This window comes from Candoia aspera, chromosome 13 (assembly GCF_035149785.1).
Source record: "Candoia aspera isolate rCanAsp1 chromosome 13, rCanAsp1.hap2, whole genome shotgun sequence".
NCBI classification, from domain to species: Eukaryota; Metazoa; Chordata; class Lepidosauria; order Squamata; family Boidae; genus Candoia; species Candoia aspera.
Genome location: NC_086165.1, coordinates 12176627 through 12192064, shown reverse-complemented (window position 1 = coordinate 12192064; position 15438 = coordinate 12176627). Strand labels below are relative to the sequence as shown.

The following is a 15438-nucleotide window of genomic DNA, read 5'->3' as shown; positions in this document are numbered from 1 at the left end:
ACTTTCATTTCTGCCGAGCACCTTTTACTAACCTGGTGTCCTCCAGTTGTGTTGGACTTCAGCTCGTCAGCTCCATGCCATAAAGTTAGCATGGTCTGCACTGGAATCCCACAGAATAGGAGTCCATCAGATTGGAGGAAGTCGGAGATAGTAACAAGCTTTTATCTCATGCAGCTCAGTTACCTGCCTAAAAACGGTCATGGGATCTGATGTTGGGTTGCCAGCTCACCCAAGCCATAGGCCCCTTGCCCTTGGCAATTAGTCGGTGGACTTGTGGATGCCAGCCTATCATTCATAAAAGCTCCCTTCCATTCCAATCTCTGTCCTCTCTGCAGAACACAAATATTTAACACAGAAGATGTTGATGATTTCCCCCTGCAAATAAATCAATCAGTATGCAGGATGTTTGTTCCCTGCTGAATCATGGGCTGCTGTTAAGATAAACGGATCTGCGATGACAGTTCTGAGCAGAATACCAATGTAGCTATGCTTCTTGCCAGAGGTTTTTGACATTTCCTATGAAGTCCTTTTGAAAGAAGGTGCAGTCCCAAGGAGAAAAAAAGGACATATTTGCAGGACTGCTGCTGCACAGGTGGGAGAGAATCGGTCTACCTGAGAGCATGGCGAAGACTTATTGAAGGGTGTTGAGGATTAATGTGGAGGGGGTGGAACTGGACATTTGCTATAATCTATTGATCTAATTCTTTTAAATTATATCTGCACAAACCTGACTTTAAGAATCTCAGAATTTTTTTTGGTTTACATCAATTCTTACCATGTGAAATGAGATGGTTAACATCATTTTGTGCAGCATATGTTTTTATGAAAGCATTTGTTTTAGGTTTTGCTGCCAAATTCCAAGGTGGCATTGTGTTTTTTTTCCCCCTCTTGCTCTTTTTTTGTTTCTTCCTCCTCCTTTTCCTTTTGTATTTAATGATAAAAACTCCTCCTTTAACTGCAAGGTAGAGGTGAAGGCAAAGAGACCTAATATCTGGCATGGGTTAAAACTGCATTTTAAAAATCTCCTTTAAAATGTAAAATATCTGGATTTCTTCCTGACATTCATGTTAGAGTGAAGAGTTGCTTGGTGGGAATTGCTAATTCATGGAATGCCGAAAAATAAGGTACCTTTTTTTTAAAAAAATGGTGTTGTAATGTTCTCATATGTTTCAAAGAATTATTTTTAAGAACATCCACACTGGACCAGGCAAGATGTGCAGAAAGCCTAGCATTCTGATTCTTGGAATTTTTTAGATTTTGAGGTTACCTGGCTCCAAAAAGGATGCTGGGCAGCTAACAAATTTAAAAGAATGCGTAATATGAAAAAGAGAACATTAAGTCAAGTCACTGGCCTATTGTTTCTCCAGTAATGGTTCCCCAGCAAATGGCATTCAATTGTATGCTTCCATGCTGCTGTCTCACCCAGGTGTTTGAAGGACTGTAGTCAGAATAAAACATAAATGTTGCATTCAAACTAATTTGGTGGTTTAATTTGGAACTTTTATGACATTTATTATTTTTATTAGAATGCTTGTAAATATCATTAAGACCTAACAACTCAGCAATATCATGGATTTTGAGAAAAAAATGAAAGCATAGAATGCTGCTAATATATGGACCTTGATTTAACAGACTGATGGAGAAAAGAGGTGTCCATTAGACTAAAATGTCCATTAAAAAGCAAATGCGATTTTGTATATTAGTAAAGTATTTTTTTTTTCAATTGTATCCAAAGTCTGCTGAATCGAGAACAGGTAAAACACAGATTTACTACATATTAATTTTTTTTTCTGGTGCCTACAAGTCAGTCTTGACTCCTGGCAACTGCCTGGACAAGCCCTTGCAGTTTTCTTGGCAAGATTTCCGAAGTGTTTTGCCATTGCCTGCTTCCGAGGGCTGAGAGAGAGTGACTGGTCCCTTTCATGCCTCAGGTGGGACTAGAACTCACAGTCTCCTGGCTTCTAGCCTGTTGCCTTAACCACTACACCAAACTGGCTCTCTATGCTAATCTTAGCAGGCTTAAAGAATTATACATTTAGGACTTTTCCTGTGCATCCTACATTCAGTTGAAGATTCAGGTGAATCCTGGCTCAAGCAACCATTGAAGTTTGGAGTAATTTTATTTGCAGCAAGCACATTTGTTACAAAAGAGAAAAGTGGATAGATTAATACACCCACCCCCAGCACTGGAGCCTGCAGCATGTGACCCAGGGCTGCATGGGGCACCTTCCAAAGTCTTGTATACCAGAGTCTCCTGGAAGAGAGAAATGATAAAATACCCAAGGAATAATATTCACCTTCTTGAATGTGCATTAGGGGTTTTTTTTTGAGAGAAAAAAATAATGGAAGATTTTATATACTACTTCACTTGTTCTGAATTGCATTTGTGGAATGCCTTATAGACACATCAGAGGCGTTAGCTACAGCTAGGCTACCCTGGTACCTAGAAGTTTTTATGTGTGTTGTTTCACTCTTTCTGTTCCAGTTTATACCACACCAGTAAAAACTCCTCAAAGCAATGGAAGGCGGCCACCCTGCTACATAAAATTCCCATAATTGCACTGAAACGAGCTGCCTAATTGTCTTCAAGGAGAACTCCAGGCTGTGGAAGTTTTGGTTCAGATTTCATTGACATTTAGTAGGGAAAGATATCTTGAAAATGAGCCACTAGGCCAACTTCTTCCAGTTTTCCATCTAAATTGAAAAAGGGTGGTTCACCCCTGAAAACAGAGGACTTTGACCATCCTGGTCCCCTTTTTTTCATGGGTAGGCAATGTGATGCCCAAGATGCTTTCCTTGGCAGCCATTCTGAAAATAGGGACGTTTCCCATGGCAACCATTTTGTGAATCTATTAAAATCCCAGATATGTCACCAGCCCCATACCCCAATTGCCTACCAATTTAGCAGATGCTTTATGTTCTGTGTTGCAGAAATGGCATCGGACATACCCGGGTCTGTGACATTGCCAGTGGCACCCATGGCTACTGGGCAAGTGAGGATGGCAGGATCCGTGCCTGCTAGAGGGGGAAAGAGGCGTTCTGGGTAAGTAGGCATCACCTTTTCAAAGTGACTCTGAATGCTTCTTTTTTATGCATCACACTTCTCCTCCTTCTCCTTCTCCTTCTTCTTCTCCACCTGCTCCTCCTCCTCCTCCTCCTCGCTGGAGTTCCACAGTTCCCTTTAATGTCCAGGGTGAAATTTTCTAGGATGAATTTAAAAAAAAAACAAAAAAACAAAAACAAAGAAAAGGATTATGAAAACTATAAACTTTAAACAGGGTTGAGATCTTTTTTTTAAATCCTCAATTTTCTCCCCTCCCAAATAAAATCCAAGAAAACCCAGAAAATCCTGGTCCTATCATGGAGCGAGAATTGCCAGATGTACAAGCTGGGCTTAGAAAAGGCAGAGGAACTAGAGACCAAATTGCCAATATCCGCTGGATAATGGAAAAAGCCAGGGAGTTTCAGAAAAACATCTATTTCTGTTTTATTGACTATTCTAAAGCCTTTGACTGTGTGGACCATAACAAATTGTGGCAAGTTCTTAGTGGTATGGGGATACCAAGTCATCTTGTATGCCTCCTGAAGAATCTGTATAACGACCAAGTAGCAACAGTAAGAACAGACCACGGAACAACAGACTGGTTTAAGATTGGGAAAGGAGTACGGCAGGGCTGTATCCTCTCACCCTACCTATTCAACTTGTATGCAGAACACATCATGCGACAAGCTGGCCTTGAGGAATCCAAGGCTGGAGTTAAAATCTCTGGAAGAAACATTAACAATCTCAGATATGCAGATGATACCACTTTGATGGCTGAAAGTGAAGAGGAACTGAGGAGCCTTATGATGAAGGTGAAAGAAGAAAGTGCAAAAGCTGGTTTGCAGCTAAACCTCAAAAAAACCAAGATTATGGCAACCAGCTTGATTGATAACTGGCAAATAGAGGGAGAAAATGTAGAAGCAGTGAAAGACTTTGTATTTCTAGGTGCGAAGATTACTGCAGATGCTGACTGCAGTCAGGAAATCAGAAGACGCTTAATCCTTGGAAGAAGAGCAATGACAAATCTCGATAAAATAGTTAAGAGCAGAGACATCACACTGACAACAAAGGCCCGCATAGTTAAAGCAATGGTGTTCCCTGTAGTAACATATGGCTGCGAGAGCTGGACCATAAGGAAGGCTGAGCGAAGGAAGATCGATGCTTTTGAACTGTGGTGTTGGAGGAAAATTCTGAGAGTGCCTTGGACTGCAAGAAGATCCAACCAGTCCATCCTCCAGGAAATAAAGCCAGACTGCTCACTTGAGGGAATGATATTAAAGGCCAAACTGAAATACTTTGGCCACATAATGAGAAGACAGGACACCCTGGAGAAGATGCTGATGCTAGGGAGAGTGGAAGGCAAAAGGAAGAGGGGCCGACCAAGGGCAAGGTGGATGGATGATATTCTAGAGGTGACGGACTCGTCCCTGGGGGAGCTGGGGGTGTTGACGACCGACAGGAAGCTTTGGCGTGGGCTGGTCCATGAAGTCACGAAGAGTCGGAAGCGACTAAACGAATAAACAACATCTACTCTGCATCATCACAATGAAGCCTTCATCCCTTCCAAAAGGATTAACTTCAACCCCTGGCTACAAAAAGGTTTTCTACTCCTGAACTAATAGTTTCCACCTTGTCTTTTTCACTGAGAGCTAAAGTAAGGACGCAATCCTATTTCTTGATATATGGATTTTTTTTCTTCATTTGCACCAAGTAAGTAATATGCAGTGAAAATTCATGGTGGAAGGAGCAGTCATTTTGAAAGATGGCATGCGGGAAGTGAAACAAGCAAGCCAAACAACCTTTTTTAAAGAAGGCATTTGAGTGTTTACAAAATGGTTGACAGCTTTTGAGCTCTCCAAAACGTTTCATCAAGCAAGATGGTTACAAAATAAAAAAAAGATGGGTGAAGGAACGTATTTCTATCCTTTGTGGAAGACCCAGATCCCTTAGTAAGTGGACGGTGAACCCTGTTCATTTTATTAGCTAGCCAAGTGACCACTGGAGGTCACTGTTTCTCCACCAATCAATGACCATCAACCCACCAAAGAATTAAGAAGATCTGAAAGAACAGCTGAGTTTTGATGAAGATGAGTGTTGTTCTTCCTGCAGCTGTTGCTCGGAAATATGTAATGATGGAATTACAAAATAGGATCATAATTTAGACAGAATTTAAATTTAATTGAGAAACAGGATGGCACTATCTGAATTTTCCCCCTGCTCTCACCTCTTAAAGGTAGGTCTGGGATGTTGATCTACGGAGCGAGATATATGATCCTTGCTCCAGGCAAGGCGCATGTTTTTGAGGAAACCCTCAAACTTTCTTGTCAAACTTCAGAATTCCAAGAAAATGACAAAAATAGGACAATTTGGAAAGGATCATGATGACAGCAATGATGATGGTGGAGTTTCATTTTCAAAGAAAGTTAAGACAGGAGCAGGAAGGATTGGATTTCTTTGGTTAAGTGAAAGGAAAGTAATGGGTGAAGAAATGGGGAAGGCTCTGGAGACCATCTGGCTGTAGCATACACAAAGCAAGAGCAGCCAAATAACAGGAGCACTTCACCAGAATAGAAACACTCAACTTCCGATTTCCTTTTTAATGGTCAGCTGTGCAGAAAGGAAACCAATGGAAGTCAAAGGTGGACCACAGTTCGACTTTCCAAAAGGTGGGCAGGACCAAGGAAAAAGAATCCATTGCATGGAGAGGGGACACTGGGGAGAGACAATGCCCTTATGGATGTCAGAGTCCAGCTTCCCTCACCCCTGCTGTTGGCCGTGCAGTCTGGGCCTGATGGGATTTGGAGTCCAGAATATTTGGAGAGCTGCAGACACCGCATTTTGGCTGTTTTAGATTTGCTCCAAGGAAAGAAGGGACAGGACTGTTCATAAACTCTTAACAAAAAACAATAACTGAAACAAAAATAAGCTTCACTAATGAGCAGAGGAAAGGCAGAAGGAAGGCCCTCTCAGAAAATAATGCATATTTTATCCTGTCTTTCCTAAATCCATGTAGACTCTTCCAAGTATGGACCTACAATTGTAATAATGCTCTTATTTTTACAGAATGGACTTTGACGATGAAGATGGGGAAGGACCCAGCAAATTTTCAAGGTGAGTTAAGAAAAAAGGCTCCATCAAGGAATTTAAATGAATAAGGGAACACATTTTGCACATTTGATAGTGCTATTGCCACAATGAAGCCCATGTGCTCTCACCAGATCTGCGTTAATTTGCAGGCGTTTAATATTACTCAGCATGGAACAAAATGTAAAAATATCCAAGACCGCCGCTTACAACTCTGACAAACAATATTTTTGGAGGGGGTTTATGTGTGTGCATGTGAATGCGTGTATCCACACACACACACACATACCCCTCTGTGTGCTGCTTTATTAACCAGAGGCATTTTCTTTAGCTGATCAGCCTATTGGATCTGATTAAGATTTGGATGGGAGACATCAGGGAGTTTCAGGAGAAGGCAGAAGCAAACTGCTTTGGGTATTGGTGTGAACCAGAGTACAAGGAATTTTCTGTGAAGTTACTAGTAATTGAGCTGGACTTACCTGCAACTCTATTTTTTAATATTCCATTTTTAAAAAGAAAATTTATGCTCTTGTTTCAGCTCCAAGATGGAGGAGTTCAAGGTAGAATGGAATGAATACAAGAATAATATTCCTATAGGTGGGCAAATCACAGCACTGTAGTGTACTGGGCCCTTCCCAGAAATGAATCAGGATGACCACCCTCCCTCCGCCTATACTGTGGCAAACTCCCATACCTTTTATTACTGCTGTTTTATTGCTCTGCCCTTGCACCACCTGGGACAGGAGCTCTGCTTGAAAACAATGGAATTACAATGCGGTATTTATATGCATGCGTTCCCTGGATCTCCTTCCATCAGTTTGACATATTGTAGGTGCAATGAAAACAGCCTCTGATGGATTTCAAACTCAAGGTTTTGCATTGCTCATTGCTTGAATCTAAATGCAGCTTCGTGGCCTACCTTAATTGTTTTGAAAGAAGAGATTTTCTCAGACACTTTGCCCCACAAGAGGAGACTAAGGCCACTTGTCAGTGTTGGTTTACTACATTCCTGGAGTGAGAAGGGGTTTTTGTAGATTGGAGGTTCCTTCCAACTCATTCATTCTGTGATTCTTTATGCTTCTGCATAAAGCATAAAGTGGGGTAACTGTCAGCAAGCTAAAACAGTGCATTACTGAACCTGCTGAGATGTAATAGGTGAACCCTAGTGTGGTGTTGTTGTTATTTAAACTTGCATGCCACCCAACTCCCAACAATCCTGGCTGGCTCACAGCAATCAAACAAAGAAATTACAATAAAATCAATAGAAGATAAAAGATGGCGACCACAACAGACCAGATGGAATGAAGCGAGGGGTCTCACTCTCCCTCACCAAAGGCCTGGTTGTGAGCCAAGACAAATGTTGATTCTTTGCATTTTCCTCTCCTTTTCCTGATACTGCTGCAAGAAGCTTAAGGAGCTTCTGCTTTTAAACTCACCACCATTCCCCATTTCCTCCAAGTACAGCAAAACTATGTTTAAAGTATCGTTTATTCCATTGAGAGGTTCATGCCCTGCTTTGTAATTCTGACTAGTTCATGACCCATTTAAATTCAGGGCATAATCTGTGGTCACAGGGATGTGCATGGCCATCTAAAATCTTGGCTATTTCCCCAAGACGCTCTCAAGCAGCTGCCAAAAGTGGTCTTTTTCTTTTTAACTTTATTTCAGCATTCAGTGGTCAACAAAACGTTGAAAGCAGAAAACTGCATAATGCAAGCAAAAAAAAAATGAGAATTGTAATTTTGAATTTGTCAAAAGGGGGAAGTGATTGAACACATGGAGAGAGTGGTATACATTTGTACCTCATTAGTTTTAATAAACTGCAATGTTGTTTTCTGTCCTTGCCCTGCCCAATATTTGGAATGTAGCCCCTAGAATACTACTCAAAACCAAGCTTGGCCTTTGGCTTGAAAAAGATCATACATCTCTGGTTTAAATAAGCCACAGTGCTCCAAGTTAAAATGTAACAAAGCTGTTCTTAGTTTGAAATAGGAAGCAAGAGCTTTTGGTGTCCTTGATGCTATGGTAGAGGAAAGGGATTTTGAGGTCTCGAAGGCCCAAAGCCAGACACAAAGAGCATGAGACAGACAGGTCCATTATAATAACGATGCAGTGTTCTCAACTGTCATTCTCACTGAGAAATTACCTCTTTCAGCCTGTTAGGGTACCCAGGCAGAGAAAACAAATGTGAGGGTTGCACCTCTGGACTGCTGGACCTGTGGCTTGGGACTTAAAATTGGCAGTTGCTGGTTTTCTGCTCTAATTATGGCTTTTCTAGTATCTGCAATAAAAACAGCTGATCCAGGAGCTGTGTCCTTCAGTCTTTGCCTTCTGGCTTTCAAGTTGGAGTAAGAGTCTGGGTGAAGCCAGACGCGGAAGACTATAGGAACCTTGAGGATCAAGCAATCTCATGCAGATACTGTACACCTAAACTAAAGATACAAAATCTGATATTCTCCAGATGGTTTATATATTAATTTGCCAAAACTTTTGCTACTGGTCATATTGTCTAAGTTGGTGGCCAAAAACCTTGGAGACCACCTTGTTGCCTATCCCAACTGGCTGGGAATTATAAGACATTTGCTAATACTTTCAATATGTTTTTCTCATCCTAATTCTTGTTATTAGCTATGTTATGGTCATGTTTTCTTTTTCTCCTTTGCAGGTATGATGATCAAATCTCTGTTGATAAAGAAAAATACACCAGGTAGGCGTTGAGAAAAAAGGGGGGGATAATCCTAAGATAAACAAGAACAAAGCCAGTCAGCCATTTGTCTTTCAGTCTAAGGAGTTAGTTTTCTTTTGGGGTGGTCAGAATAATGGCTGATCCAGAAAAGAATGGTGAGACAGGAGATACCATCAGCAAGAGGCAGCTGTGGAAAGATGTTGTAAATTCAAAGCAAGGCATCCTTGTTACAGAGGCAAGTAGATCTACCTCCCCTTAGAAGTGGAATACTGTGAAATGAATAGAAAGGATGGTACAACACACTAACTTGTTGGACTTGATTTGGATGAAAATTAAATGCAGTCCAAACCAATGATTGGAGATATTCCTTCTCATCCATATAAAAATACTAGGTTGCATTCACACAGCCCACTTAATTTGCTTATTTAATTAACCTATTTTTGTATTCAATCATGGGCCAAACAAATTGGCTTGGGTTGGTACAACACACTAAGCCAGAAAAAACGAATCAAGGTTAAAGCTAACCTTGCCTGTTGTGAAAAGGTACCTGCTCGGTGTTGACTGGCTTATTAGCGTGTTGTGTGAATGTAACCCTGTAAAGAGTGATGGAGCTTGAAGGTCATCCCCTTTCTGCAGTACAGAAGCTTTCAAAGTGATCTTACAGTTTCAAAAGAAGGGACGTAACTTACTGCAGAAGATTGTTGTAATCTCCCTTTCTTTTAGAGAAGCAGGTAACAGGAACTGAGCTACCTGCTTGAGAACCTAGAGAATCTCAACCAGTCTGGAAGAATAAAGAGACTGACCTGATGTACAGCAGTGTCCTATGTTTGTCACAGTAAAAACAATCTAAAAATGAGTTCACTGGTTGGGAAAGACTACAGAGCAGATATGATTGAGTTTACACATCATCCTAAACCATCATCTTGTTGGCAGTGATGTATGACCCCAGCCACTGAATATAAACAGGGTCAGTCAGTAAATAAGTAAGTGTTGCTAAAATTTTGGGTGAACAGGGACAGGTTTAGTTGTTTGGGAGGAAGATAACAATGTTGGTGCCAGGCAGACTTGTTTGGGGAAGGAACTGTACGACCAGGGGCTGCTACAGAGAAGGCTGCCTTACCAGCTTATTATCTTGAAGCAGGAACACTGGAAAAGGACCTGATTGAGATCTTCATTGATAAATGAATTTTAAGTGTTAGGGGAGACCCCATCAAATGCTTTGGAAGTGCTGGTGTTTGTCTTCACTCTAAGGAGAGCTGAAATTATCGTAGTATAGCTTCTTGTCCACCTGGTTTAGCTGCACCACCTTCCCTGGCTCTTCTTAGAGGTAGCACAGTGGTTTCTTGGAAGTCCATGCTATGGATTGGCCTGAGAGGCAATATATCATGATGGCTTTATTGTCTGATTTCCTTACCCTTGAGGTATTGCTGAATACTTGGATATAATGAAAGCGGGCAAGAGGTCCTGTGTTGCAAATGGCTCACAGAAAATGGAAGTTTCTCATATGCATTCACATATCCAGGGACACCTGGGAGTGCCATCGCCTTCTCTCATCCAGATACACCTGCACACATGGAACCATTGTATAATGCATAAACCCTATGTCAGGAATCCCCAATCATGGGGGCTGGTGAGTAATTTGGAATTTTAGGAACATCTTGTGGCTGCACTTACAAAATATCTGCCTGGGGAGGTTGCTTTGCACTGCACCCTGCAGCCTCCTAGAATATTCTTTCTATTCTCAGTTTATTTTTCTTTCTCTTTCTCTTTCTCCCTGGATATGGTCCTAAAGAGAATCCAAGGCTACAGCTTCGTTCTCACTTTTATTTTCTAAAAGCGATGCAGTCTTTGCTCCAGGCTGGAACTTTGCCTCAAAGCAAGCTATCTTCCTGGGGATATAGTTATAAAATTAATCTCTTGATAAAATAGAACCAGGTAGGGCATGGAGTTTAAGGAAGTTACATTCGGATGGCCTTTTGGGACCCAGGCCCTTGGTGAAAAACAAGCAATTTATTCGAAAACAGACGAGTTATCATGTTCTATATTAATCTGTTGCCTCATGGCAACATTCATTTTTGGATGCAGAACATTGCTCTGCTGACTACCCTGGCCACTCTGATCATGTCCAGATCACACTTCCCTCCTCCTTCCCTATTCATTTCCGTTGTCTTCCATGCTTTGGTAGAGGAAGACTTGGAAATGGGGAATCAGCTTTAGGTATGCAAACTCTCTGTCTGTTTTAGAAGTTGGTTGTGTTGAGAGAGAAGGCAGGGATACTGTATATCGAAGCAACCTAAATTGTAAGGGCTGTGTTAGATGAAGCAACACGGGAAATGCAGAGTCTGAAACTAGGTATAGCAATGAACTTGCCAAGAATTTCTCTCCCCAGTCCACAACCCCGCTAAAAGTTTCAGACTTACTGCTTGTGCAAATACACTTGGAAGTATATGTATGTATGGAGAATAGATATTCTTACTCGCTTTTGTATGAGTAAAACTGGAACAAAATGTAAATAAATTCATCCAAACACCCATTTATACACATTGCAGAATTCTATTCTTGGAGCAGAATCTGGGTTGCCTAGGCTGCTATTGCTATTATTGTTGCTATTGTTGTTATATACAACATAGTGCTTTATAAATAAGATTTATGAAACTTTGTAACTTTTCACTGAGAAACCTACTGAAATATCTGTAGTTCTATTAAGTTTGTTCAAAAGGTGGGAATGGTTCTGTTTTCCTTGTTCTCCAAGCTTTTCTTCCTAGTTTTGGAATTCTGATGTTCCTTATTGCTTCACTTCCTCAAGATACAAATTTGTTGCCCTGGTGCAGATAAATCCTACCTATTTCAATGCATGCATGAAACTCCCCGGCTTGCCAAGACCTACCTGTTTCATTTCAGTGGAGGAGGGAGATCTGCCCATGCCAAGAAATCGGAGTGTGGATCTGCTTCCCCCATTGCAACTTCAGGTTTTGTGGGCAGGGGGGTTCCATGTGTGCTCTTGTGCCCGTTAAAAAGTCACATATGGGGTAGGTGACCTAATTTTCGAAGCAGGGGAAAAACAAGACATATGTTTACCTTGGCTGTGAACTTTAGTGCCTCTAGACAAGAAATGCAAAATATTGTTTCCTACCAAAATGGCATGACAGAATCAGTGGTTGCAAACAGCAGGGATTCAGGGGAGCAGAGGGTTTGGTAGATCTGATATCTACAGAGATAGGCTCCCCTCTTCTAGCCCCCATAGTCCCTCTGGGTGGAAATTGGACACCCACTGTCCAAAGTGGATGCTGACATTGAAAGTGCATCGCTTCTTTGCACAGGAATGGGTGAGAGGAACTGGGATAATGTTATGGTTGGCAGAGGGAGGGGCTGGCCCACTTCTGGGCTGTAAGCAGAAATGACCAACCTGATTATAAAGATGTGGCAGACTGGGGTGGATTTTATCGTGGCTTTGACATTGCTCAGATTTTTGTATCTCTCAAGAAGGACCTGGGGAGCAAGGTTGTTAAAAGTTTGGGTGTTCACCCAACGTTTCTGTTTCCCCCCAGGCCTTGCTATCTCTAACCATAATCCAGCATCCCTATAGACTGGGACCCATTTACAGCACAGTCTTATGGATACAAACTGGGAAATACGAACTACTGGGTGCAACTGGATATACTCCCAGATAAGCCTGTCTAGTCTGTCAGCTTACCTAACCCTATCAATGTATGAGAGCCACTAAAAATGGCCCTCTCCCATGGTCCTTGCATTTCAAGTCTCTGGGATGCTTGGGCATGGTGCAACCCCTCTGAGCCCATCTGGATCTGCTGTACCGATTTCCAAGCACTGCATCTTTTACCGACAGCATCTCGCTTTCTCTCTCGGTTTGCTCCTTCTCATGTGTGCTTAGGGAGAACCATAGTGAGATCGAGAGACGCAGGAGGAACAAGATGACCCAGTACATCACCGAGCTCTCTGACATGGTGCCCACCTGCAGCGCCTTGGCGCGCAAACCCGACAAGCTGACCATCCTACGCATGGCAGTGTCTCACATGAAGTCCATGAGGGGCACTGGGAACAAATCTACCGATGGAGCATATAAGCCTTCTTTCCTAACTGAGCAGGTGGGTGGCTTTGTAAAAGGCTGTAGACCAACTTGCAGGGGCTGGAGAAATGGGCAAATTTTGACATGTTACAGTGAGGCTGGATGGCAGCTAGTCCTGTGCTGGAAATTTCTTCCATCTATCTTGAGATCTTTCTCCGTTTGATGGCAGGCATTTCTTCCAAGGGAGAATATTTTGACGGCGTTCTCTTGATGAGGATGTTGGGGTTTGGGTTTTTCTTGTATACGAGGTAGCTTAAAAGTGTGAGAGAATGTCCTGTCTTTCCTTGTACAATCTGCTTTCTGGAGGTCTGCATTCATCTGTCAGTCTAACAAGGTAGACCAGACTAAGAAACCAATGCCATATAGGTCAGGGTGCTTTTGCTGTAATGGCTATAGGAACAGAATCTTGCAAGCCTGAATGGGCTTCCCCCTCCCTCATTTCATCTACAAGTGATCTAGAGACACTTCCTTACATTACTTTCTTGGAACAGGCTCAAGCCCCACTTGTCTGACCATTGCCTTGGTAGCGGCTCTTCCTCCTGTCCTTCAAGGCCATTCCTTATCCCTTCTACATCATCTTTGCTTCCCACCCTTCCATTCTGTCCCAAGGAAAAGTTGATAAAGAATCACACTGAAAAACAAGGCAGCCACAGAGGCTGCAGAATGACAGAGGATGAAAAAACAATAGCGCCAGTATCCTTCAACATGTGTAAAAATAAAAACTTGAGAAAATTGAAAGGCCAATTTCAGGCTGAAATCTCTTAGCCACATGACATAGTGTGGCAAGGTAAGAATTTTATTGTGAACTAGAACAAAGTCACATTGAATTGTTGATTGTGAAGGTGCAGTTCACCCTTATATCCATGGCTTGTTGCTTTCTTCCACCTTTCACATGTTTCACCAGTCTCTCTGCCCTGTGCTTCATGGCCTTGGAGCTGAATGGTTGATGATGTAACTGACATCTCTGCCCTGAGAAATATTGGCTCATGCTTATCTCTGACATTTACTGTCTTTGTGTTATATTATAGTCGAACTGTTGCCTAAAAGTATTTATGGATAGTTAACTTCTTTTTTTTGCTACACACACAGACATACACATATCCATCCATCCATCCATCCATATTGTTTGTGGTCCATATAACATACTACTTTAGGCTAACAAGGGACTTGAGTAGTCAATGATTCATTGTGTTTTAGGAACCCAGCCACTGCCTTAGCCCTGATGTGATTTACTTGGGCATTGTATGCTATGTGAACACAACTTTTGCTTTGTTAACCAGGACTTGAAGTATTGTGCGAACCCTGCCCATGAGTGATTTAGTGGGCTTGAATTATTACTTGTTCTGTAGATCCAGACAGTAGGAAAAGACCACATGGGTGTGAGAGAAGTAGTGATCTGTGTTTGCTAAAGTTTAGAGCAATAAGGAATGGCCAACAAATCATAGTTAGTTTGGAACAGAAACACACTTGTGATTGGGTGGCTGCATGGGAGGAGGAGGTAGCTAAAGGAGGACTTGGCTGCTGGTGTGCTGTGTGATCCTTCTGCTGAGCATTACATCCAACCTTGGCTGCCCTTTCTCAATCTCAAGTCTTCAGTACAAAAAGAATGAAAGTCATTGACCATATCCAGGAAGGTCTGGGGCTGTTGAAAGAAAGGCTGAAATACAGTGCAATTCTATCCAAAGTGCCTTCAATGTGCAAACGGTGTTCTACGCACACCAAGCTGTACAAACTGAAATGTATTAAATGCATTTTGATCCATGTAAATTTCTTCTGTAATTAAAGCTCAGAGGCAAGAATGGTGACGTATCTTTTGGAGAAGGAAACGGTGGTAAGAGAGTTCATTTCTTTTCAGCCTTAATATGGCAGCTGCTGTTTTATTCACCCAGAATGCCCTGAATGGGGTAGCATTCTGGGAAACGATTGAGGAGCAAGAATGGCAGTCACCAGGCCTGGCAGCTAATTGCTTAGCAAATGTCGAAACATGTGTTTTATTTGTTTGTTTGTTTGTTTGTTTTTCAAATTTCTATCGCCGCCCATCTCTCCCTGAAAGGGGGGAAGCAAGATACGTGGGTAACAAAGAAGATCGACAAAATACAACGAATAATACTGAGACACAGAGACACATGCAGTTTTAAGACATATATTCTGAAACAAAAAGAGAGGAACGTATGAGCAAAAATGGAAAGTGCTATAAAATAATAATGACAACACAGTATGTCCTATCTATAAAGGGCTTTAGCAACGGGGTGCTCTGTTTCTTAAATGCTTGTGTTCCTTCTCTTATCAAGGAACTGAAACACCTTATCCTTGAAGCGGCCGATGGTTTTCTCTTTGTGGTGGCTGCTGAAACAGGCCGTGTGATCTACGTCTCAGACTCGGTTACGCCAGTCCTGAACCAGCCCCAGTCGGAGTGGTTTGGCAGCACTCTGTACGAGCAGGTTCACCCTGATGACGTGGAAAAACTGAGGGAGCAGCTCTGTACATCTGAAAACTCCATGACTGGTCAGTGTCTCTTGAACAGCTTCGCTTCACTTG

The 15438-nt window shown here is 42.0% G+C and overlaps 1 protein-coding gene across 1 annotated transcript in view; it reads left to right on the top strand.

The window, feature by feature from the left end:
* ARNT2 (aryl hydrocarbon receptor nuclear translocator 2) overlaps positions 1-15438 on the top strand; it is a 102138-nt gene that overhangs the window by 20433 nt on the left and 66267 nt on the right. The window contains exons 2-5 of the mRNA XM_063313965.1: positions 2932-3043; positions 6107-6154; positions 12706-12919; positions 15192-15405. Of these exons, the coding sequence (XP_063170035.1) occupies positions 2932-3043; positions 6107-6154; positions 12706-12919; positions 15192-15405 (588 nt within the window). The remainder of the gene's footprint in view (positions 1-2931; positions 3044-6106; positions 6155-12705; positions 12920-15191; positions 15406-15438) is intronic.